This window comes from Eublepharis macularius, chromosome 15 (genome assembly GCF_028583425.1).
Source record: "Eublepharis macularius isolate TG4126 chromosome 15, MPM_Emac_v1.0, whole genome shotgun sequence".
Taxonomy (NCBI): Eukaryota; Metazoa; Chordata; class Lepidosauria; order Squamata; family Eublepharidae; genus Eublepharis; species Eublepharis macularius.
In genome coordinates, this window is record NC_072804.1 from 49,072,992 (window position 1) to 49,097,608 (window position 24,617).

Below are 24,617 nucleotides of genomic sequence, written 5' to 3' on the forward strand. Positions count from 1 at the left end.
TACCACGCTTTTCTCCCTAACCGGGACCCAAACCAGCTTATAACACACTTCTCCGCTTTCTCCCTACAACTACCTTATAAAGGAGGTTAGGCTGAGAAATTGTGACAAGCCAGGGTCGTCATCTGGCAAGCTTCCATAGCACACTGGGAATCTGAGCCAGGTTCTCTTTGGTCCTAGTCCCACACTCTCTCTGATTCGAACACATCCAACTGGGAAGTAGGCCGTGTAACGTAGCCCTAGTGTTGCCACATTTATTTTTCCCGGAGGGAGCAGCTCTGTGTCTTTAGGTAGAAAATCAACAAGCGATCCTTTTCCTGGCATGGAGAATCGATGACAGGAAAAGCTTCTGTGGCTGATACAGGCATCTGGGACAGATTTTAATAGCATGGCAGCTTGAAAGAAAGAGCCGGCTACCTCCGCTTTCCCAACAATTAAGATATACAGGAACAGTGGCAAAGAAACTCGCCCCTTGTGGAACAGTTCCTACCGAGATACTTTGTAGGGTTCGTTTTTTGCTGGGCAGAACACAAAATACAAAGCCAACTCCCCCAGCCCTCTGCTAAGGAATCCCCTTCCGTTCCCTGCCCCTAAATCCTCTGTCGGAGGCAAGCAAAGCACAGGGGACTCGGGCTCTCTGCAGTTTTAATTACCATCCATCATAATTACACTGCCAAAAAACAAAAAAACAAGACATACATCCCAAGGAAAATCAACTGAGCGTCCCAAACCAGTAAACCATTTCATTCGAGTGTTCCTTTGAATGGGGAAAAAAGGCCGCGCACCCCAGTGTTCTCTCCCTCTACAAACCAGACCTCTGAGTAAGGATCTCCATATTCTCCTCCCCAGACCTCTGAGCGAGAAACTCCTTCTCCTCACTTCCGAGCCAGAAGTGACATATTCTCCCCCCTTCCCCCCACAGCTCAGCCGGAGGAGAGGAAGCCTGAAAGAGTGTAAACCCGCAAGCCGGGCCGCTGGCTCTTCACGTGATGCCAGAGGTAACGGGACAAGCGCTGGAAGCTGACGCCACAGTGGCAGCCGAAACGGGCTGGGCCGGGATGGCAGGTACCGTGCCTGGCCAGGCCCCTGTGTCCTTTAAGGGACTTCCCACAGGTGGCGCAGATGAAAAGGGCTTCCTCCAGGTGCTGGAGCTGGTGCCTCAGGAGATGAAGCAGGCCCCGGAACGAAGCGCCGCATTCGCACAGGTAGCTCCGTCCCTGACGTTTCGGCCCCTTCTGGTGCGAACGGAGCTGCGACATCCGGCTATAGCACACGCCACAGTCCGGACACTTGAAGCGCCGGACGTGATTTCGACTGGCGGCTTGGATAATCCTGTGGAGGGCCTGCCGTCTGGGGCTGCCTTGAGAGCGGTCCACTGCCAGGCCTTGGTTGCAGGAATCTGCCTCCACTTCCACAATGATGAAGTTATCTTCTACTGCCTCCTCGGTAGTGTAGGCCTCCTGCCCGGTCCCGACACTGGCCTCCCATGGTTCGGAGGCTACCGGAATGCCCCCTCCAGTATCATACTCCAGGTCTAAGACCTCAGGATGCTCCCCGGAGGTACAAGGGAACAAGCGGACCACCAAGGGCCCTTTGGGTGAAGGACAGGAGGGCGCAGTAGGGGGCGGTTGCTTATTTTGCTGGTACACGTTTGGCAGGTAACCCGGGAACTGGAAAGTGGTGGCTGGGGACTCCCAAGCCTTCTCCCCTTCCTCTGTCGGTTCCGTTTGGTCCACGGTCAACGAGTTCCCATAGGGGACGGTTACAAACTCCATGGGGACAAACTGGAGGGTTGCCGAGTCGAGGGAGGATAAATGAGGTTCCGCGTCCACAAAGAGAGTGGGAGCGACCTCCGACGTCTTAATGATCACTTGCTGAAGGGGGCTGGACTCTATCTGGCCGTCCAGGACCGCTGCGGGCTCATCCGCCTGCAGGAGTACAGTCCTGAAAAGGGCGCAAGGGTTCTGGCCCACACAACCAGACGCAATGGCCGCCGGCTCCTTGAGCTCTCCCAGCTGAAGAGAGTCTACATTAACCTGAGCGTTCAAAATGGTGGCCTGCTCCTCCGTTCTGAAGAAGAGAGGCCTGGCGGCATTCATCTGGTTGTCAAAAAGGGTGGTCTGTACCTCAGCGTAGTGTCGTTCCGGCACGACGGACCTGGTCTCTGCCTCCTGGTCGTCCAAGATGATGATCTGGTTTTCAGCGTTGAATACTGTCGGCTGGAACAGCCCTCCCGCCACCTGGCTTTCCAAGATGGCCGCCTGCTTCTTCTGCCATGGATGCAGAATACTCACGCCACCCTCGCCGTCCAGGATGGTCATGGAATTTTCCGGATAGGCGGGGACCAGCACCTCCTCGTCTCGCGAGATCTCAGCAGGCCCCCTTTTCGGCTGCTTGGTGCCTTTCCGCTTGCTGGACCTCTGCAGCCTGGGCATCTGGAGATTTTTGGGCTGCCTTGAGTTCTCCTGGGCGACGGGAAGGCCCGGGCCATCCTTTGCTCCCGCCTGGCTGCCGGCAGCCCCGAGAGGCTTGTAAACATAGGACACCTGGGAAGAGCGCCGGCCACCCTTCTTGCGGCAGACTTTGATACCCTTGCGCACCAATTTCAGGTGCCACTTGGTGTGCCGCGCGAAATGCTGCGGGTGCAGGAACCGCTTGCCGCACTCCAGGCAGCGCAGCTTACGGGGCGGGGAGTGGGACCGAGCGAGCGGCTGGGGTGCTTGTTGCTGGGCCTCCTCTTGAGCGTGGTCTTGCAGGTGCTGGGAGTAGTGCCATTCCTCCATAAACACCTGTAGGCACTTCTGGCACTGGTAGGCTCCGAACACCGGAATCCCAGGGGAGGCAGGGACGCTCGGGCGCAGAGGGCAGGGGTACAAGGGGGGGACCCGTTTTTCGCAAGCGGGCGATTTAACAACAGAGGGAGAGACTGGCGGCCGCTGAGCTGGGATGCGTGGGGCGGGCCGGGGAGGGCGCCTCACGGGCAAGCAGAAAGTCAGGTATGCCTCCCCGTCGTCATCGCTGCTTGAGATGTCCAGGGATTCCCAAGAGAGGCAGTTCTTGGCATTTTCCTATGATGGAAGAGGAGGAGAGCTATCAGCATCGGGAAGGGCAAACAGCATTTGCTGCAAAGCCACTCAAGAACAAGACAAAAAGTGCAAGCTGCAGCATTGGGTGAGGAACTGAGCCCTCTGGGAACTTCCGCCATTTCGTGTTTTGCCAGTTTCTAGCCCCCCCGGCTGTAAATACGTACTCAAAAGGAATTTGGGTGACGCTTGGCCTAACCTCTGCTGCCTTGTGCGGCTTTTATAATAGAAAGGCAGTTGTAAATGCTTTTGGTGTAAAGCCCAAGAGACTGCTGAATTTGTTTCCTGATAGCCCGGGGCATGCATGCCCTCTGTATTACATACAGGTACCCCAGAAGTTCAAATAAAATCAAACTTGATTATCTTTTGTCTGATCGGAATCACCAGACAACACGTCAAGTAGCAAGATTCTGTGCCCAGGTGTACAAGCAACGTAAATCTCATAAGGCAGACTGAATGTATTTTAACCTTTTAAACAACTGATTTATGATGATCTTTTTTTTTTACTCTTATATTTATTCATTGTTCTTCCCCTGTATCCAGTCTCAACTGTTTTTAAACTGATTTGCAAATGGTTTTATATGTACTGGGCGCAGACTGCAATAATAAACTTGACTTGCATACAGGTAGTTTTTCAGTGGCCTGCACAGCCTGCCCCTAAACCTGACCCGCAGCAGGGAGAAACTCTACCAAATAAAGAAATCACGCATAAATGAATACGGGGGTCACAAAAACTGGCAGAGAAGTTTGGCGCCTTGGCCCTGATCGTCACAACACTGAACAGGCTGGGAATAGAAAACACAAATACACACATCCCATCTTTAAAGTCAATTGAGAACACCGTGTTTGAACACCCACGGCCTGCAGAAGAATAGTCTCAGCAGCTGTTCCACTTTTACGGAGCTAGTTCAACACAGGTCTCACCCTGAATGTAATGCCAAAGGGGGGCAAGAACTGTATATAACCCAACCACCACCTAGTCATTTGATAGGATTTGCTCAGTGACTGTTGCATACCTCATTCCCAACGATGCTTAAAATGACTGTACAAGGCAGGTCAGTGTTACTCTTGTGTAACAGATTGCAAAGGCCACTCTCCCTTACTTCTGAGCTGAAATATGAATCCCCAGATCCACGTCTGCCAGTATTACAATTAAAAGTGAGGAATGGAGATTATTTAAAACGTAGAGCGTTCTATTAGAGTATCTGATGCTCTTGAATCTTTGGGCGAAAAGATAACCAGTTTATTAAATCACAGAATTTGGATCAATTGTAAAGACGGAGGTTGGAAGTAGGGTAGATATCTGGATGTCAAGTTTCATTCTCTGCCTCCCATATTATGCTCCCCACACGCCCTACACAAAAAGCCCCTTCCAAAGAGATGCCACAAAGGCAGAAAACTATTCCAATCACAACCACACACACACCCCGTACCAAGCGCAGGGGCAATTCTTCCAAGGCCCCATCTTCGGTCACTTCAATTTCGGCTCCAACTTCCATCCCGGCCACCAAATCCATTGCACCCTGGAACAAGCGGAGGAAAAAAACACCGTGAATAACCTTTTCTCCTGGAAACTGAAGCCAACAGAGGGAAGCAACTTTCAGGCACTCCAACAGCAGAATATGTAACCGCACAATCAGTTGAGTTAGGAAACTTGGAGGGAAAAAAACCTCAGTGAATGAACTGTTGCCCAATGGGTTAAGAGGACAGAGGACCCAGGAGTCCTGGACGGAGACGACCAGATGCAACAGAGGCTGTGGAACGTGGCTGCTGACAGCCCCTCAGGTGTTCAAACTTTGTTTCTGGGTTGACTCACCTATGAACATGCAGGAAGGTCCCACTGATGTAAATGTCCCACCTGTACAGTAACAAGAATACAGGAATGCACTGTGCAGTGCACAGGGGGCCGTTCCTTTACTTCTGTGCTTGACAAATCCCAGATGCCAGATCACCAGAGCACCTAAAAATTTCTGCGGTGCGGTGCCTAGCTTGATTAAATAAATTTAACTGTGCTACCTAGCATGATTACAATATGGTCACCCAGGAGTTCAGACCACCAGCAGAAAGCCTCCTACCACCATAAAATCCATAAGTTACAGTTACAATTATTCGATTCGTAGTCTCCTCTCCCCAAAAAAAGCCCCACGCAAATGTAATTGCCCACGTCCTTCCCTATTTTCTTCCCTTTCAACTATTCCCTCCTGCTGGACGTTGTTTAAAGCTTGCAAGCTGCTTGGGATAAATTTTACAGTCACTCTGTGAGGTTCCCATGCACCCACAACGGTCGCATAAGGCTCTTGATTGTCAGATGGTGGAGAGCAGCCAGCCAGCCAGCCCTGCCCAACTCTGACTAGCAGTAGCTCTCTAGGGTCTCAGGTGGAGGTCTTGCCCATATTCTACTACCCGATGCTTTTAACTGGAGATGCCGGGGACGGAACTCAGGACCTGCTGCCTGCAAAGCAGACGTGTTATCACTGGGTTAAGCCCCTGCTGTTATTTCGGATACTGTGTCAAATCCTTAGCCCAAGGAGAGGCAGATGCCCTAGCTATACCATATGCTCAAACAGATTATTAAAAAAAGTGATTTTGTTTCCGACTATACCATTCTCCAAAGGAATGACTTATTCTCGGCTCTGAAAGTAGTGCCGGCTTTCAAGACAGGCTGAAAGGCAGAGTACTGTCTTGAGTTGGACCACCAGTCTATCAAGGTCTGGAGCGTCTGCCCAGACGGGCAGCTGCTCTCCAGGGTCTCAGGAGGAGGTCCTTCTTGTATTCCATTACCTGATCCTCTGAACTGGAGACGCTGGGAACTTGGGACCCTCGGCATGCAAAACCACTCATCTCTCAAGGTCATTATTGCCTGCTCAGACTGGCAGCTGCTCTCCAGGGTCTCAGGTGGGGGTCCTTCTCATATTCTATTACTTGATCCTTTGAACTGGAGAGGCCAGGAACTTGGGACCCTCGGCATGCAAAACCACTGGTCTATCAAGGCCAGGAGTGCCTGCTCTGACACTCAGTGGCTGCCCAGGGTCTCAAGTGTCGGTCTTTCCCATATTCTATTACCTGATCCTTTGGAGATGCTGGGGGCTGAACTCGGGACGTTCTGCATGCAAAACCACCGATCTACCAAAGTCCCACAGACCGCGGCTCTTCGGGGTCTTCCCTATCGCCCCCTACCCGCTCCTGCTGGGGACCGAACCCGGCCCCACCTGCACGCCAAGCAGATGCACCGAGCCCTGCTGCGAGACCCCGTTGGCTTTGCAAAAAGGAAGGGCAATGCAAAGCGCCTCGGCGGCCCGACCCTGCCTCCGCCTCCCGCGCCCGGGAGCCATGCATGCAACGGCCCGCGGATTGCTTCCCCTTCCCCTCCCGCGCGTCCTACCAAGGCGTGTCCGGCAGGCCTCGCCGCTGCCGCGGGCCGGCCCAGCAAGCCCTCCCGCATGATGCTCCCGGGCCGGAAGCGCGCGCCCCCTGCGCCCACCGAGCAGCCGCCGACACCGCCCCTTGGCAAGCCAGCGAGCGGGCGGGCGCAGCAAGGGCTGCTGGGAGTTGTAGTCCTTCCCCCCTACTTCCCGCTGCAGGGCACCTTAAGCCTGGAGGAAGTTGAAAGCTTGGCAATGCAACCCTCTGCAGAGTTACTCAATAGGCGAGACTATTGCACTATTGCAAAGGAGAGAGATCAAGCTGGGTAGGCGTGCCAGTCTGTCTGTAGCAACAGAAAAGAGGATCTCTGAAGAAGGGAGCTGTGGCTCACGAAAGCTATCACTAATTCTGTTAGGCTTATAGATGCTACCGGACTCTTGCTCTTTCCTATTGCACAGGTTTGTTAAAAGAAGACAAACGGGAAGGCCGTGCAATTAGGGCTGCCAGTTTCGGGTTGGGAAATTCCTGGAGGTTGGGGATGGAGACTGGGGAAGGCGGGGTTTGGGGAGGGAGCTCAGTGGGGTCGCATGTCATAGGGTCCACTCTCCAAAAGAGCCATTTTCTCCAAGGGAAGTGATCTCTGTAGTCTCCAGGCCCCACCTAGAGGTTGACAACTATATCTGCAATGCAAGACCTCTTAATAACATTCAATGGAAAGATTCGAGTCCAGAAGCACCTCCCCTTCCCAAATCCCACTTTCTCCATCCCCCAAACTCCAGGAATTTCCCAGCTCAGAGCTGACAATCCTAAAAAAAGGGGGCTGCTGTCAATTCTCCGGATCCGCCAAGTTTCTGCTGTCCTTGCAACATGATGATGCTGCGAAGTCCCCCAAAGGAGCGAACGTGCATGTAAGTCGCCCTTGAGGTGGAAGTTCACAACATCCAGATTGGAACCAGCCAGCAAAATGCTTTGCCCACGGGCTTCTTTTCAAGATCTCTGGGGGCAAAAGCGACTGATGCTTTCTAGTGTTGCTCGCCACCTTGGCAAATTCTTGGAGATTTGGGGGATGAGCCTAAGGAGAGCGGGGTTTGGGGAGGGGCTTCACCAGGGTATAATGCTATAGAGTCCCCTCCCAAGCAGCCATTTTCTCCAGGGGAACTGATCTCTATGGCGTGGAGATCAGTTGCAATTCCTGGAAATCTCGGTACCGCCTGGAGGCTGGCAACTCTAATTCTATGGGAAAGAATATTTGATAATAGAAGTCTCCGGGCAAAAAAAGGCCACCTGCTTTGGAGGCCGCGCGTGCCTCCCCTACTTTTCCAGCCTCCACCCACTAGGATTTACTGCCATCCTGGCAAACTGACTCCCCATTCATTCTCTCCAGGCTCCTTCCGGACTCCGGCCACGCCCCCTCGCCTGAGTTCTAGCCTGGCTTTTGGTCGGCTTTCCTGCGCAAGCGCACGAGAGCCAACCAACCCTGCGACAGAGGACCGTCCCTGCGCAGCAAACGGATGCCCGCAGGCCGCGCACGCGCAAATCTAAGCGACCGCCGCTCCCCTTTCTAGTATCTCGCGCGTGCGCAATGCCTTAAGCGACGGTGGCCGGCGAGGATCCTTCCTATCCTACCGTCTAGATGCGCTGATTCACAAACGACTCATCCCACCCGCGAGTCAGAGAGCCATTCTGGAGGCTTAACGCTACCTTCTAGCTCCAGCGGACGGTCGGAGAGTACCTTTCCGCCATAAAAAGGGATCTCGGCCTTTCACCTCTCCGCCGCTCAGGTATTTCTTGGAAGGTAGATAGTTCCGGGTTTTACGTCAGTATCCTTCCGCGGAGCGTTAAAGTGGCAGTCGGCAGTTTACTCAGCATTATCCATCCGCTAGAGATATAGTGCCGGCAGTTTGGTTGTTTCCTACCTATATCCCTTCGCGGACAGATGTTTAGTGATTTGACCACATCTGGTATGCCAGTATCTCTCCGCATACTGCTATAGTGCCCTCTGCATTTTCTTTTCCTCTTGCTATGGGAAGTTTTAGATAATAATAATACATCTATCTAGCATTGTAAAGATGCCTTGGGTTGCTTAGGATTAGTGGCAAGGTGGGGTACAAGATGCACCGAAAACGTAATTAAAATTAATATTCTCTTTTAATAACAAAAACAATATTCGATTTATATATCGTCCTTCAGGGCAACTTAACACCCACTCAGAGCAGTTGACAAAGTATGTTGTTATTTTGCAATGCAATTATATTTATTTATAGCGCAAATCATAACCTGTTCGTCTGGAAGGGGCCACAAGACGCTTCTTTATTTGGGCCTTTAAAAGTTCTATGAGAGGCAGGAATTTCAGGCACAAAGACATTGCAAGGTGGCCACCCACAAGGTGGTGGCTGGAGATTTTCCGGAATTGCAACTGATTTCCAGACTACAGCGATTAGTTCCACTGGAGCAAATGGCTTTTTTGGAGAGTGGACTCTGGCATCACATCCCTGCGGAAGTCCGCTTCCCTTCCCCATACCCTGCTATCTTCAGGCACCTCCCCCCAAATCTCCAGGAATTTCCCAACCTGGAGCTGGCAACCCTATACGGGGGGTAACCTAGGCCCCATGCCAGGCCGCTGTGCTCTTTGACCTCAAACATCTTTTCAGTCCCGGTATGTGGAGATGCTGGTTGTGACTCATTAGGAGTGGAAGACTCTGCACGTGTTCAAAGATACTCTGGTGTTACTTTACAGAACTAATTTCCAGTGCTGGGGGGAAAAATATATGCCTTTTGGACAGAATCAGAGCAACCTAGAACTACCTGACCTAAATGGCAGCAGCATTTTAAAGATCATAGGAAAGGGATTTCGACATCCCTAATCCTTTTTTTCTGTATTTTTTATATGCATGTTTATTATTATTTTTATTAATTTATTATGAATTTCATTTGTATGCCACCTTTTTCTCTAGTGGGGACTCAAACTTACTTACGTCTCTTTTCTTTCCTCCATTTTATTGTCACAACAACTCCGTGAGGCTGAGAAAGTGTGGCTGGTCTAAGGTCACCTAGTGAACTTCCATGGCAGACTGGGCAGTGTAAACTGGCCCTCCCAGATCCTAGTCTCACACTTTAACCATTATGCAACGCTATCCCATTCCCTCACACATGTTTCTGAAGAGGTTTATGTTTACTGAAGATAAAACAATCCCTGCTTTTTATTAGTTACAATCTTAGATCAGCCAGCAATACCATAACAACAACTTACCTGGTAAAATAATAAAAGCTGAAGGAAGTTCTCAGCTGCAACTAGGTGAGAACTTAGGAACTTAGGATCAAAGGAAACCCCCAAAGATTTTCTTTCAGGTCCCAGCCTAGTCCCAAATCTCAAGGACTTGCATTCAGCATTCTAAACAGAGTGTTGGTGCAGACCAAAAACATAGTTCTGTAACAAAATAGCAAAGAGTCCAGTAGCACCTTTAAGACTAACCAACTGTATTGTAGCATAAGCTTTCGAGAGCCACAGCTCTCTTTGTCAGATGCATGCTATTTTGCTACTGCAGACTAACATGGCTAACTGCTCTGGATCTATAGGTCTGTAATAAACAGCTCTAGGTTTGCACACATGCCTCCTACATTCACCTTAGAAGCCTAGTTTGGTAATAGACGTGTGCCTCTTACATCTTCTGAATTATTACTGTCTCTATCCTCTAGGTCCTATATCCTTCTCCCTCTCTGAAGTCTCTTTAGTATCATTCTGCCATGTTATTATTTAGAAGCCGGATGGATTTCTCTACCCCTCTCTCAGATCCTGCTTCCCGATGTCAGAATCAGGGCACAGCCAACCTGGGCTGTACGAACGCCGCCGCCGCTGGAACCGCGATAAAGAACTGGGTCACCAGAGCCTGTCTGGGCCAGGCCGGGACCGGGACTATGTCCCCTGGGACCGAGATCGAGATCGGCGGGTAAGATCTTTAGGCCTGGGGGGGGGGGGGGTCATGCTTAGAACGACGGTGCAAACTTGGGGAGCCCAGACTAATCCCTGCTCTCATTTTTAGGACCCTGCGGACGAACCGGTGGGATCAGTGATGCAGAAGACCCCTATCATCCTGGCCAAGCCACCTGCAGAGAGGGTAGGGCGTGGAAGTACAGCGTAGTGCTCTGTTATCTGAGAGGTCCTAGTAGCTGGCTTGAGCCTGCAGTGCCAATAAAATCTCCTCTGGATGGTCTGGTTTATCCCTGAGCAATTAGCCACAAGGTGTAGATGGAACTCTCTGTCTAGGGCAGTGATGCTCTGTATTCTTGGTGTTTGGGGGGGACAATCAGTGGGAGGGCTTCTAGTGTCCCTTCCCCACTGTCAGACCTCCTGATGACACCTGTTTTTTTAGCCACTGCGTGACACAAGAGCGTTGGACTGGATGGGCCATTGGCCTGATCCAACATGGCTTCTCTTACGTTCTTACGTTCTTAGCAATAAGCATTCCCTCGGATCCTAACTGATCACATAACACTGTCCTTTATGGACAATTGAAATCTTATCCATAGCTAAGCATCTGGTGGCCCTGCTCCGTCCTTTTCCTTTTGGGATAAGATCCAGACCCCCACCTATGTTGCAAATTCTCTTTGACCCTGTGTTTCCTAAAATAGTAAACTAGAGAGCTGTTTCAAGCAACAGGGAGAAAGTGACAGGAGATTCCCTCTTGTACCTACCCTTTGCTTTCCCTTTTAATAGCTTCTGTCTGAATTGAGGGGTGGGAAGGCGGGCCGGCATAGCCCAGTCTCATCTGATCTTGAAAGCTAAGTGGAGCCAGCTGCGGCCAGTACTGGGATGGGAGATCACCAAGGACGATTCTGCAGAGGGATGCAACGGCGAGCCACCTCTCCTCCTCACTTGGCATGAAAACCCCTTGCGGGGGTCTCCATAAGTCAGTTGTGACTTGAAGGCACACACCTACATATATATCTGAAAAATGGATGGAGGAGGGTGGGAAAACACCCGAGTCTGAACAGTACCAGGGAGAGGACCTAAAACTGTTCTGGGTGGCATGGAGGAGACCAGAAGGAGCTCCCTCCCCAGCAGGGCTTTTTTCTGGGGAAAGAGGTGGTGGAACTCAGTAGGTTGCCCTTGGAGAAAATGGTCACATGGCTGGTGGCCCCGCCCCCTGATCTCCAGACAGAGGGGAGTTTAGATTGCCCTCCGCGCCATGGTGTGGCACGGAGGGCAATCTCAACTCCTCTCTGTCTGGAGATTAGGGGGCGGGGCCACCAGCCATGTGACCATTTTCAAGAGGTTCCGGAACTCCGTTCCACCACGTTCCTGCTGAAAAAAAGCCCTGCTACCCAGTATTAGGATAACAATGGGATTTAGATTTTGAGCCAATGCAGCTGTATATCTGTTTGGGGCCTCGAGTGATTTGGGTCTCGGTCTTTGTGTTCCTGTAGTCCAAAGGGGCCCCGCCCCCCACTCCCGCTCCTGCACCTGCCGCTGCCCCAGCCATCGAGAAGCCCATCGTGTTGATGAAATCATGGGAGGAAGGCAAAGGCCCCTCAGGGGCAACAGAGACATCTGCCCAGCCCCCTGCCACTGTCGCCAAGGTAGAGAAGGAGGGCCAGCGCCCCACGCAGCCAGTCTATCAGATCCAGAACCGGGGTATGGGCTCTACCGCCCCCAGTGGCGTTATGGACCGTGAGTACCAAGCAGCGCTGCAATTCCACGGGAAGGGAGCGTAATGAAGGCCTAGAAGAAACTTTAATCCCTGACAATTTCCCCATCCTTCACAGATGTTGGATTGTAGATGTTCTGTAGCTTACCAGAGTTACCAATTAAATAAGTGAGATACTTAAAACGGAGCCTTTGAGGTTTGCGAGATGTTTTAGAACAATACCAAAGATGTTACATTAGTTTTGAGAGCTTTGTTTAAAAATACAAAGCTGCCTTGAGAGATGATTAGTATTATCATTGGGACCTGTCTTTGCGTTGTCACCCAGCCTCTTCTGACTACAGACCCTTTTCATCTTTCCAGCTGTGGTTGGTCAGGCCAAGCTGCTAGCCCCAGAGAAGATGAAGCACAGCATCAAACTAGTGGACGACCAAATGAATTGGTGCGACAGTGCTATCGAGGTACTGTAGAGGGTCCAAAGATTCCTTCCTGCCATTTTTTATCTTTTTGTTTTCTTACACAGATGATATAAGTTTGTTATTATAATGATGCCCGTTGGACATGATTTGGATGGGTGTATATTCTTTGAGACAGATCTCCATGGTTTTTCTTCGGCAACTGCATTTTATCATCTTTCTCTCCGCCATGGTTGCTTGTTTCGGTTGTTTCCTCTTTTGATGGTTATTGTGTGCTAGTGCGGATCTCTGCTCTCTAAACTTCCTTTGTTCTCAAAATCCTTCCTTGGGATGTTTCTGCAAACCCTCTACGATAAGCTGAAGACATACTCCCTGGGGCTGTCTCGTTGTTAATTCATTCCAGGGTCACCAGCTTGCAAGCTAATGATCTGCACCATAGCATGTCACGGTTCCCACCGTCTTTTATCTTGAGTTTTCCTTCTTCCTTCAGTTCTCTCTAGATACGTTGGACAGAATTCTTTCCTTACGGGATCCGGTGGAGCCATACTCTGCGGGGAGGAATTATGTGTTTCCCTTAACAATGCACCAGTGTTCTGATAGCTTCTTTGGAGATGGAGCTTTCGTAGGCTAATCTCCTTCCACGCCCCGGGGAACAGAGAATGCTGTTCCTCAGCTTTCTGATTTAGCTGGGGTAGTTATCAGTGTGTTCTGTCTCATTATTTCTAATTAGTACCTCCTGGACCAAACAGATGTGTTGGTGGTCGGAGTGCTGGGCTTGCAGGGTACCGGCAAGTCCATGGTGATGTCACTGTTATCGGCCAATCAACCTGAAGAGGACCACAGGTACTTAGAGAAGTTGGAAATAGCTATTCAGGGGTGTTTACAGAAAGAGGTTGGAAGAATAAATTGAAGTAGGAAGATAGGAAGGGAGATTCTGAAATGTCGCATAAAGTGATGATGTGTAGATAGTGCGTAGTTCTTTTTAAAAATGTTTTACTTATTTGTGCGAAACAAAAAGAAGGAAAAAATTCCCAAAACAGGCAGAACAAAATGGTGGCACATCTATACACAGGCTTCTATAAAAGGACTCTAAATATCTAAAAATAGGTCCATATGCAATTGTTGGATAGTGGGTAGGTCTGGCTTTGAGTATTTGACCCAGTTGTCTGAATACTGGTACTGAATAATAAAATATGGAAGGAGCAGGAAAAGGAAAGGCTTTTTACCAGTCTTGTCCACTTCTTCTTTGCCTACTAGGGCCTAGAAGAAACTTTAATCCTGATAATTTCCCCATCCCTCACAGATGTTGGATTGCAGATGTTCTGTTAGCTTTGGACCCAGAGCATTTGGAATGTTTGTGAATGTTCTGTGCCATCACACCAATTCCTCCTATCAGTGATGGATGCTTCCCTGCCACAATACAGATTGTCCAACCTGCTTTGCTTCTTACTCACCAGTCCCTTCTCCTCTTTTCTAGGACTTTTGTGTTCCGCACTCAGAGCCAAGAGATCAAGGAGCGCGGGGGAAACCAGACTAGTGGCATTGACTTCTTCATCACTCAAGAGCGGATTATCTTCCTGGACACTCAGGTTGGTGAAATGGTGTTCTGACAATAGTTCCGTCCAAGTATCCTCTGGAGGAGCTCCCCCACGGAGACCACTGCATTCCTTTTGATAAATTTAGATCTCCTACTCAGATCTTCCTTCATCTCCTTGTTCTTGTTTTGAAACTAAAAGTACTTAATCAGGACAACTGGTTTGGTGCAGCTGGCATATAGCGGTGTGATGGTGCCGCAGGGCACAGCCCCTCCTGAGTGTCTGTGTCAGATATGCCATGCAGGTCTTAAGGGGCAAGTGGCCATCTGAATTTGTTGCAGGGACTCAAATGGGGGAGCAAAGGAAAGGCCAAGGGTGAGAACAGGGAGGATTCCAGGTTGGCTACCTGAGCTAAGGAATCCAGGTGCATAAAGGGCTGGGAACTCTGAGGGGAATGCACCAGTGTCCCAGTGTAGGGAGACTCCAGTTGTCAGGCTATGGATGACAGGATACAGCAGATAGATCCCTGGACCATTGCATCAAGACACAGGTTCTTGGTCAAATGGCTTTTATTCAGAAATCAGATCTTTTCCATATACAGATCCATAGGACTACTTAGAAGCAAGGTAGACATCTAAGCAGCAAGAGTAGAAGTTGACAGGAATGACATCATGTGAGAGAAACTTCTCTTTTAACATTCTAGTTTACTCCTTTCTCCCCCCTCCCAACCATAAACAATACTTTGGTGCTCTCTTGGTGTGAGAACGTTTCATGTGAGAACGTTTCACATATTTGTGATATCACATTGAGTTACTAGGAAGCAAGACACAGCACTGTCTGGGAATGAGTACAAGGTCATAAACACTGGAAGCTGTTACAGTCCAACAGATAAACACCTGCGAAAGCCTGAGAAAAGAATAGTTATGACACTAGCAAAGAGATACTGAGCTATAGCAGGATAGAATCAAAATTGGCATGGATGGGGCTCAGACATGACACCAGTCAAGACTCTGGACTCTCTGACAGACCAAGGCAGTAATATTGGCAAATAAGAAAAAGTTTATTAGAGTACAGACTCAAATATGATGATGCACCACAGATAAATCTGGCAAGACTTTTATATCCTCTTACAAACCAATCATCAAAAAGATTGTGTAGATTACTATAGCACTTTTACAGACAACAAACAGACTACTCAGTAAATTCTAAAAGATTGGCAGGTCCTATAGTTTTTAAAGGGTGACGCTGAACACCTTTCTGGCACCTCTTGTTATCTTTTGGCATAACAAGAGGGCTACATTCCCGAGACAATAAGGCAATAAGAATCAGAGTCATAACAACCAGAGACTCTCGAAGCTGCATCCCGTCATAAATCATGACGTTTATCCAAAAATACCCCTTGTCTCACTATCTTTACTAAGCTGTAATTTCTACAAGGACAGCCAGCGCAGTGTAAATAGGGGAAAGGGAAAAAGGGATAGAGATAGCCGAAGCTCACTCTCATAATCCCTTTCACAAGAACCAAAGTTACAAGAGCTTTAGACTAAAAGCTGTATGCACAGGAATGCAGAATGTAGAGGTCATTCTCTTTCTTTGTAAGATGTCGGACTGTTGATGTATCCAAGAGCTGGGAGGAAGGGGGAGAGAGGAATGTCACACCAATGGAGCCTCAAGTAAGATAATCAAAGTCTCGCTCCTCTCTTTGCAGCCGATCCTCAGCCCCTCCATCCTCGACCATCTCATTAACAACGACCGCAAGCTGCCTCCTGAGTATAACCTACCCCACACCTACGTTGAGATGCAGGTAGGGGTCATTCCCATTCCGCACGAGTTGCCCGTTCAGAAGGGCAGGCCACGGACACGGGATGCGCTGAAGGCTTTCTGCGTTGCCACATGTCGTGCTCAAGACTCGTTATTTGCATCATTTTCCAATCCCGTAATCCTAGTCTGTGGCATTTTTTATGGATGTTTTACACTGCCTGATTGGTTTCTATATTTTGTACTTCGCCTTCAGCATTGGCAAGAAAGGCAGGCCGTAAATGAAGTAAAATAAAATAAATTGCACAGGAATCTTCACTTCTGGCAGGAGATGGGTGAATCTCCCTAGCCAGACCATAAGAGAAGGGGTACAGTTTTGAATGTCTGGGGCCTTGCCTGTGAAGTGCTCTTGGTTTACGACCAGGAAACCTGGCCAGTCTCCTTCACTTCCTTCCCTGTCTAGTCCTATTCCCTGATTAATCCTTATAAGACCTCCACTCACCTCCTTTTCTTATTCCCATCGACCCTGGTTACCAATGAATTCCAAAGTGTCTTCCATTCCAAGGAGAGCTAATGTTGAAACAGGAACAAAGATGCTCGTGGCCCTTGCTTCTTGGTGGAATAGTCCCAAGAGGCTTTTTTCAGGGGTTTGAATCAAAACCTCCAAGCACCCCCACACATCCTTGGGACCTGAGTGATGCCGCTCCACACCTGCTCTCAGCTCATCACTCCTTTCCTTCCAGTCTCTCCAGATTGCCGCTTTCCTGTTCACCGTCTGCCACGTGGTCATCGTGGTGCAGGACTGGTTCACGGATCTGAGCTTGTACAGGTGAGAGGAGTGTGCATGGGCAGGATGGGGGAATCAGCACCGAGCTGGGCTACAAAATCAAACCAAAGGCCCAGCCAGGGAGCAATCCTAAACACATTTACTCAGAAGATCCATTTTATTCAGGGGGACTTACTCTCAGGAAAGAGTTCTCATGACTGCAGCCTCAGATTGATACTTATGGGTTTGTTGATTGCTACAAGAAAAAAAACTTGAAAGAGGATGTGTAAAATTTTGGGACCTGTTTGTGCCTTATAAATGGAAGATCTTTTGTTTGGTTTCTAAACAACCTGATGTGTTTTTAGATCAAGATGGGTAGCTGTGTTAGTCTGTCTGTAGCAGTAGAAAAAAGCAAGAGTCCAGTAACACCTATAAGACTAACAAAATTTGTGGTAGCGGATGAGCTTTTGTGAGTCACAGCTAACAAAAGCTCATCCACTACCACAAATTTTGTTAGTTTTATAGGTGCTACTGGACTCTTGCTCTTTTCGACTGGAGTGTTTGTGTGTGTGAGATGAGTTGAGTGGACCAAGATCCCTGTTCCCCAGGAAGTGGTTGGAGACCTTAAGAGCGTCCAGATGCAGCCCAGAGTTCCCAGGTGAATACAGAAAGTGGTGCTGAATGGGGGATGCTTTCTAAGCTCCCCTTTCTACTAACTAGATTCTGCACCCATCTTTGAGGAAGTTGCCTCTTTCTCCCTCCATCTTGTTCTTGGTCAGGGGTCTGTTTTATCACAGGTGTTGCTCACTTTCCTTGCAAATGGAAAACATAACTGATAGTGCAAAGCTCGCGCAGTCTCTTCTATTCCAGTTACAGGGAGGTGATTTTATTTTATATCCCTTCTGTCCCCAACTGCAAAAGTTCTTTTCTTTACGCCTGGCAGGTTCTTGCAGACTGCTGAAATGGTGAAACCTTCCACTCCATCCCCCAGCCATGAATCCAGCAGTTCCTCTGGCTCAGATGAGGGCACAGAGTACTACCCCCACATCGGTAAGGAAGAATAGCGAGACAGACTGTTGGTTTTTTCCAGTACCCGGAATCCAGGAATGGAGTAGGAAGGAGGCTGAAAATCAGAGAATGGGGGGTGGTGGAGGTTGAGATCGGGGTCACAGAACTGACAAAATGTGGGGCCAAGAAGAGGCCAACAGAATTCTTACAGCGCTTTCTCGTCAGAGAACACTAGATGGTTTCTATACATTTTCTTGGATGAAAGCTGAGATTCTCAGGATGTGGAAATTTATGCAGCTTTCTTGTAAACAGCCATGACAATTGTTAATGCAGGAGATTAGAGACACAATTTCCTTTCCTATGAATGAAAAAGAAGGGGGTTGCACCAAGGGCCAAATGAAGAAGGAACAGCAAATGGTGCAAAAGGAAGAATTCTTTAATAGTAAGCAACCTTTACACATTTTGCATCAGCTTTGTCAGGGGGATAAAAAAATGTATGAATAAACAATAAATGCAACATCTTTAAAATGATGAAACGGTATTAAAAAGCAGGACAATTACATAGAGCATGTGCAAAGTGCAATTCATAATACATGGTGTAGGTTTGTAGACACTCAAAATGTATTTTGAATTGTACTTTGCATGTGTTCTGGGTATTGTCCAGCTCTTTATTTATTTCTTTAATTAAATGTATATTCCAATCTCCCCGCAAGCTGGCTCAGAGCAGGTCACAGCAGTTAAAAATATACAATAATAAAACTGAGCCGCGTAAAATATAAAATCGGCAAGTAACAGTACAATATTTAAGTACAATATTTAAGATAGCTATGCACATATTGCACCACCCATTCAGCCGAGACAATAATCCTGTTTTCATCAATAGAGCCCCCTTGACTGTGCTGATGCGAAACGCGTAGGGGTTACTTACTGTCAAAGAGTTCTTCCTTTTGCACCATTTGCTGTGCCTTCTTCCCTTCCTATGACTGCCATATTTTGGTCCATCTTTAGGCCTGGGGCAGTCATGATTTTGATCACCCCAACAAATTTGGTGGGCAGAGGATTTAAAGCCAGTAGAAAGTACCCATTCCTACAACTGAGAAATAGAATTCACTGCCATAAAATTGGGTAATACTAATAGACACCTGGTTGCCAACCTCCATCTGGGGCCTGAACTTCTCCCAGAATTATAAATGATCTCCATTTTTCCAGGTTACAGAGATGAGTTCCCCTGGAGAAAATGGCAGCTTCAGAGGACAACCTTTATGGTGTACCATAGATTCTCAGTGAAACGGGACGGGACACGGGATGATGTACCTTTCCTGTCCTCTTGAGCAGCGTAGACGGAATATGTTTTCTTTGCAGCGTTTGTGAAACTCCTGCTTTCTCTCTCCAGTCTTCCTCCAGAACAAAGCCAAGAGGGAGAACTTCTGCCCCCGCAACCTGAAGCAGATGCACCTGGTGGTTGACAAAATCATGATGCATTCACATCTGAAATACAAGGGTAACGTATCTTCCCGAGTCCCTTCAAAGGCCAGAAAGGCCTTTGAAATCGTCGCAGAGGGCGGAGTAAAAGCAATGGTGCAATTAGTCTGGGTAGTGGGTTGGTATAGAGGAAAAAGGGAGGTTCAAATTAACAAGGAAATTGAAAGAGCAAGAAGTATTGGAATATACATCAAACTGGGAAAAATTCAAGAAATATGTGGAGAAAAAGTGGGACATGAAGGGGAAATTGTGGTCTTTGGATAGTTGTTAAGGGGAAGATAGAAACTTACTTAAAGTTAAAAGGGGGTATATTTTATTATATTCTGTTGGATTAGTATAGAGTTATAGTATTATAAAGTTAAGAGTAAGATAGCATATTCATATGGGAAGTAATAAGGTTGAACAATAAGGTTGTATAGGTAATAGGGAGTATATACGATATTTTAGTGATGTAATAGAAGTAATAGATTTATATTATAGATAATAGGTATTTAAGGAATAGTATATTACATATATATATATATATATATATATATATATATATATATATATATATATATATATATATATATATATATATATATATATATATATATATATTCTTTTAGTTAGTATATGTACCTATTATATAGTTATATAATTTTTATACTCTTAATTTAGATAAGTATTATATTAAGATAGTTAATACAATTAAATAGACTAGATTAGTATGTATTATATAGATATATATATTATTATAGATTTTAAGAATTTATATATTCTTTAGGTTAAGTTGGGTATGGAAAACTGTTGGGAGTCATTAGAAAAGGGGGGGGAGGATGGGGAAAATGCAATGGGGTGGAAAATGATAATGATTATTATGTTTATGTTTGTAAACCCATCCAATAAAAATTCTTTAAAAAAAAAAAGGAAAAAGGGAGGTTAGGTCCAGATCTGCATGGGTGTTGGTGGCTGGGCTTCAGAACCAGAGTCCAGTCTTCCCAGAGGCAGAGAGATGGGTGAGGGACCTGCAATTAGAAGTCAGTGGGTTTTGGTGAAACTCTCAGTCGGCTGAGATATAAAAACTTGTTCCAAACCGTACATGTTTATATTCTGGCAGAGAACCGTAACATGATTGGCACTGCAACTTTGCTCTGTGCCTCACAGGTCAGAAAGAGGAACGGCCTCGCGGGCATCACTTTCTCCTTAGGCAGGTGACTGTGTTGCTTCCTTGGCATCACGTTGATTGTCCCATCCAAGCGGTGTGCATCGCAGAGCAATCCCTCCCACTTAATGGTGAATTTTTGGTTTTGCACGTTCACCGCAACACAGTATTATTAACTGACAACTTCCATTGGAGAAATATTCAAAAGTGCCTTTCGGTAACAGCTCATCCTGCTGTCCGTTTCTGTTCTTGTGTGGAATGATTCAATCGGGATATTATTGCTGTTCTCTTTTCCACTGTTATCCAAGAAGTTTTGGGTGCTGCCACGACTCTGGCAATGGCTGCAAAATATAGCCAGCCACTGCTGGGTTATACAGTATGGATGAATCTAACTGTACATGGGGGGAACCAGCAGAGGCCCTGCCTGGAGTACAGCAGCTGATGACGCAAGACAGGGCCTTCTTGGTGGTTGCCCCAGATTACAGTCCTTGCTCCCCAGGGAAGCGCACCTGATCTCTTTTGCTCTTTATTTAGGAGTTTAATTAGTTAAAACACTTTTTGAAGGAGGTTCTCGGGATTGCTTGAATTGACAGCATTTTTAACTCCTGCTTTTTCTATCAAATTGATGATGTGTTAACTGCCAGCTCTTCTCTTTTCCCTTCTCTCTACTGGTCCTCCCTCCTGGTTATGCTTTTCGACCTTGCTAGTGTGTATATTTGGTTTCATTTAGTTGACATTTTAAGAATACCGTTTGATCTATTCTTTTTTTAAAAAATCATTAGCCACTTAGTGGAGCTGTTGGGCCGTAAAAGCAAGAAGCAAGTATCTTAAAAACTTTTCAGAGGAGCGGTTGCATTTGTGAACTGCAACAAAAATAACAACCGGAAGTTTGGAGCACTTTAAAGGCCAACAAGGTTTCTATTCTAGCATAAGCTTTTTTTGTGGACTAGAGTCCACTTAGACTTCATGCTCTCCAGGGAAGTTTGGGTCCATTACCCTAGTAAGCAGCAAATAAGAACAAAACCTTGTGCTTATATACTACTTTTCAGGACAGATTAGTGCCACACTCAGCGCAGTTAACAAGTCCAGATCATTATTCTCCCCACAACAGACACCCTGTGAGATGGGTAGAGCTGAGAGAGCTCTGAGAGAGCTGTGACTGACCCAAGGTCACCCAGCTGGCTTCAAGTGGAAGAGCGGGGAATCAAACCCGGTTCTCCAGGTCCTGCTGCTCTTAACCACCAAACTGGCCTGAGTAGTAGATCATCTGACTAAACTGTTTCTCCCTCCCCGCAGGCACCCTCTCCATGCTGGACTGCAACATATTTCCTGGCCTGCCCCCGAGTTACCTGGACTCAGAGGTCAACCTGTTCTTGCTGCCCTTCATGGATACAGATGCGGACGACACGCTGCCCAGAACGGGTGAGGGGCCCCCGAGTCCTCCTTCCCCCTTTCTGGTTGCACGAATGGCAACAAACTTAACATCTGAGCTGCTGCTTCTCCCCCCTCTCGGTGCGGCTCCCTTATCAGCTCCTGGCATTATTAACCCGCATCATCCAGACCACAATGTATGGCGAGGTGAGACAAACTGTGCAGTAAGGCAGACAGAAGAAAGCCTATCAGATTGATCCAAGCCACAAAGGAAGACATTAACCAGGGTTGTCAGGCAATCAGACCTAACCAGGATGATTACCTGACTCCCAATATGATGGGTTGAAAAGATCTGGCAGCATGCTGCAAAACCCATCCATTGAAAATCACCCCCCCCCCCAAACTAAAGTCTCTCTTTAATTGGAGAAGCCTGTCATATCCTCTGCTGCTGCTTCCTTTCCCCTCCAGAATCCTTGCAGTCCTCTTGGGGAAAGGAGCGCCTTGAAGTCTAAGCTCTAGGTTTATAACAATAACTAAACATTTTTTTCACATTTGTTGTGTATTTCCCTGCTTGGCGGTTTGGCTTTCCCCCTTCTTGTTCATCAGTGTTGGGTTTTGTGCATTTGTGGTGTAATTACACATTTTTAAAGAGCTGATAGTGGGACAGTCAGCGTGTTCTCTCTCTTTCCCCCCACTCGCCTTTTACAGCTCCTGGAAGCGGCCCGCTCTTCTCCCTCTTGCCTGGCTACAAGGGGCACCCCAGTTTCCAGTTTCTGGTTGCCAAGCTCCGCAGCCAGATTATGTCCATGTCCCGACCTCAGCTGTCCCACACCATCCTGACGGAAAAGAACTGGTGAGCAAACAGTGATGGGAGGGAAATGTTTATAGATAACTATTCTTGTAAAAGGTGTTTGTATTTTTGGTGATTTTGAAAACCATAAACAGAATTTGGAAAAGGAAGGGGCTTGGGCCACAGAGAGCATCAGTGCGTTTTCTTACTAAACAGAAAGCAACTTCTGGTTATTGTAGGGTGATTAGTACGTTGCAATTTCCTGAATCTGAATAGGTTGCCAATTCCACCTTTAAGGTGCCACTGTATTCTTGGCTGCATTCGCTTTCTACGTATCACCGTTTGAAGAGGCAAATGTCTTCCTTGCAGGAAGATGCAAGATCTGTTACGATCACCTGCATCCTCCTTCCGAGGCCGTAATTTCCCCCTCCCTGTGTTTAAGTGCCTTTACAGGCAGAGTTTTTCTCCTATTTCAATTCTTCTGCTTTATTCTACTAATTTACTAAATTTTGAGCGTAGAAGAGCATTTTCTAAGGCACATTTGAATAATTTTAAGTTGGTAATATTAAGAGATCGTGACAGTAAGATCCAATATAATGGACATCTTTGTCCCTGTGACCGGAGGGCTGTTGAGGATTTAGCTCATGGGGCTTCTTGGTGCAGGAGATGTGACAGATCTTGGGAATATTTTATGACTATATCTGGGGAGGTCAGACCTGAGTAAACTTCTGATACTGCTTGGTGGTAGAAATAAATGGGTAACATCACAAATGGCAAAGTTACTACTTTGCTTGTAAAGATTCACTCAAAATCCTGTTGTGTTTGGCTGACGGACAGTTTATTAGCTTATACTGGGTCTGATGTGTTACTATAGAAATAGCAAGTTACTGTTTATTTTGTACTTCTTGTTACTAAGGCTCATGATTTTAAACACTTCTTAAGTATTTTGTTTTAATAGAGGTCTTATGGGTTTCAGTTCATATCGTGATTATTTGGACTGTTTGTTTTCTTTTAATGTTGTTTGCTAAGGCTTTGAGCCAATGCAATAAGGTTTATGATGTGTTTAAATGGGTTTTAACACCCAAGCACAAGCTGCAGGCATACAATTAAATTTGACATCATTTGTTCTGCGCACCGATTCTTGGGAGGTGTGTGGCCCTGGCTCAAGGATACTGCAGAACAGGCAAGATTCACATTGTGACTTCTCTCTCTCGGGCAGGTTCCACTATGCGGCACGCATCTGGGATGGCGTGAAGAAGTCCTCTGCTCTTTCGGAGTACAGCCGCCTGCTGGCGTGAACATGTGCTGCCTTCATGATGGAGCCACCGAGGGGTGGCCAGTTGGGCGAGCCGAAGTCCTGGTGCCTGCTGTCCGAGGGCACAAAGCCATGTGCAGATCCCAGCAGAAAGCTCTAGAGGCTGGGGGCATCGTGCCTACTGTGGGGCCACGCAAGATCAAGGAGCAACCACCAGAAGTAGAAGAAGTGGTGTCATCTATCGGTCCCTCATCCTGTCTACCACCCAGCATGGATCTTGTCTCCAGTTGCCATTTTGGGGCTCTGATTTCCATCTGCACACCTAGAGGAAAGAGCAGTTCTCTTGTGCAGCCAGGGTAGGGGCTCTATCCAAACCTACTGCCTCCACCCTTGCATGCCAAAAGATGCTCCCCTGTGGTGGGCGCAGGGCCAAGGCCAGCAGCGAGCTAACTTTGTGGCTCTGAGGATGCTGTTCTCAGATTGTCTCCATCGGTACTTTTCTTGCATCCTTCCACTTCAAGGAAGTGGAATCCTTTCTTGCATCCTTCTGCTTCCCCTAGCCCCCCTCTCTACTTGCTACAGACGGTGTCCCTTTTCCTGAGCCATCCCAGGATGCCTAGTCCCTTTGCTACGAAGTGACTCAGTCACTCCTTTGTGTGCAAACGTTCCGTTGTTTAATAAAGTATTTGAGCTGCTTTGTGTCTCAGGTTTTTAAAACAATCTGTTAATGCATTGGATTACTTTTTATCCTGTTAGCCGTTTCTGTTCTATGTATTTCCTTTTCTTGTGGGCACGTCTGAGAACTTTCAGGCCAAGCATAGCTTAGACTTCAAAGGACACATCCCATAAATAAGGGTTTGTGGGAACTAAGGGTGGCACTCAGAATTTTCACTTCTTCACATACTGGAACTGCTAGAACGTCTTTGGTTTTAGAACAGGGCAGGCCAGGTCAGCTTAATTGGGCAATACAGAATAGCTTACCAGCCCCACCCAGATGGCATATGCTC

General features: G+C 47.5%; 2 protein-coding genes across 4 annotated transcripts; one reads left to right on the top strand and one right to left on the bottom strand.

The window, feature by feature from the left end:
* Positions 1-625: 625 nt before the first annotated feature.
* LOC129343360 (zinc finger protein 853-like) lies at positions 626-6,525 on the bottom strand. The gene is made up of 3 exons (XM_054999537.1): positions 6,463-6,525; positions 4,514-4,603; positions 626-3,065 (listed from the first exon to the last, which is right to left on the bottom strand). Exons 1-3 carry the CDS (start codon positions 6,520-6,522, stop codon positions 921-923), a joined length of 2,295 nt encoding a protein of 764 aa, XP_054855512.1. The 5' UTR covers positions 6,523-6,525; the 3' UTR covers positions 626-920.
* Positions 6,526-8,051: 1,526 nt separating this feature from the next.
* On the top strand, positions 8,052-24,305 carry SMG9 (SMG9 nonsense mediated mRNA decay factor). Of its 3 annotated transcripts, none has more exons than XM_054999379.1 (14): positions 8,052-8,238; positions 10,234-10,390; positions 10,484-10,558; positions 11,868-12,111; positions 12,449-12,546; positions 13,232-13,344; positions 13,979-14,090; positions 15,745-15,840; positions 16,538-16,623; positions 17,504-17,610; positions 18,962-19,069; positions 21,491-21,616; positions 22,274-22,418; positions 23,575-24,305. In XM_054999379.1, the coding sequence occupies exons 2-14, from the start codon at positions 10,247-10,249 to the stop codon at positions 23,651-23,653; spliced, it is 1,533 nt and encodes a 510-aa protein (XP_054855354.1). In that variant the 5' UTR covers positions 8,052-8,238; positions 10,234-10,246; the 3' UTR covers positions 23,654-24,305. The 3 variants fall into 3 exon arrangements, with proteins under 3 accessions (XP_054855354.1, XP_054855353.1, XP_054855355.1); XM_054999378.1 differs by having other exon boundaries at positions 8,052-8,224; XM_054999380.1 differs by lacking the exon at positions 8,052-8,238 and adding an exon at positions 8,338-8,404.
* Positions 24,306-24,617: the final 312 nt, after the last annotated feature.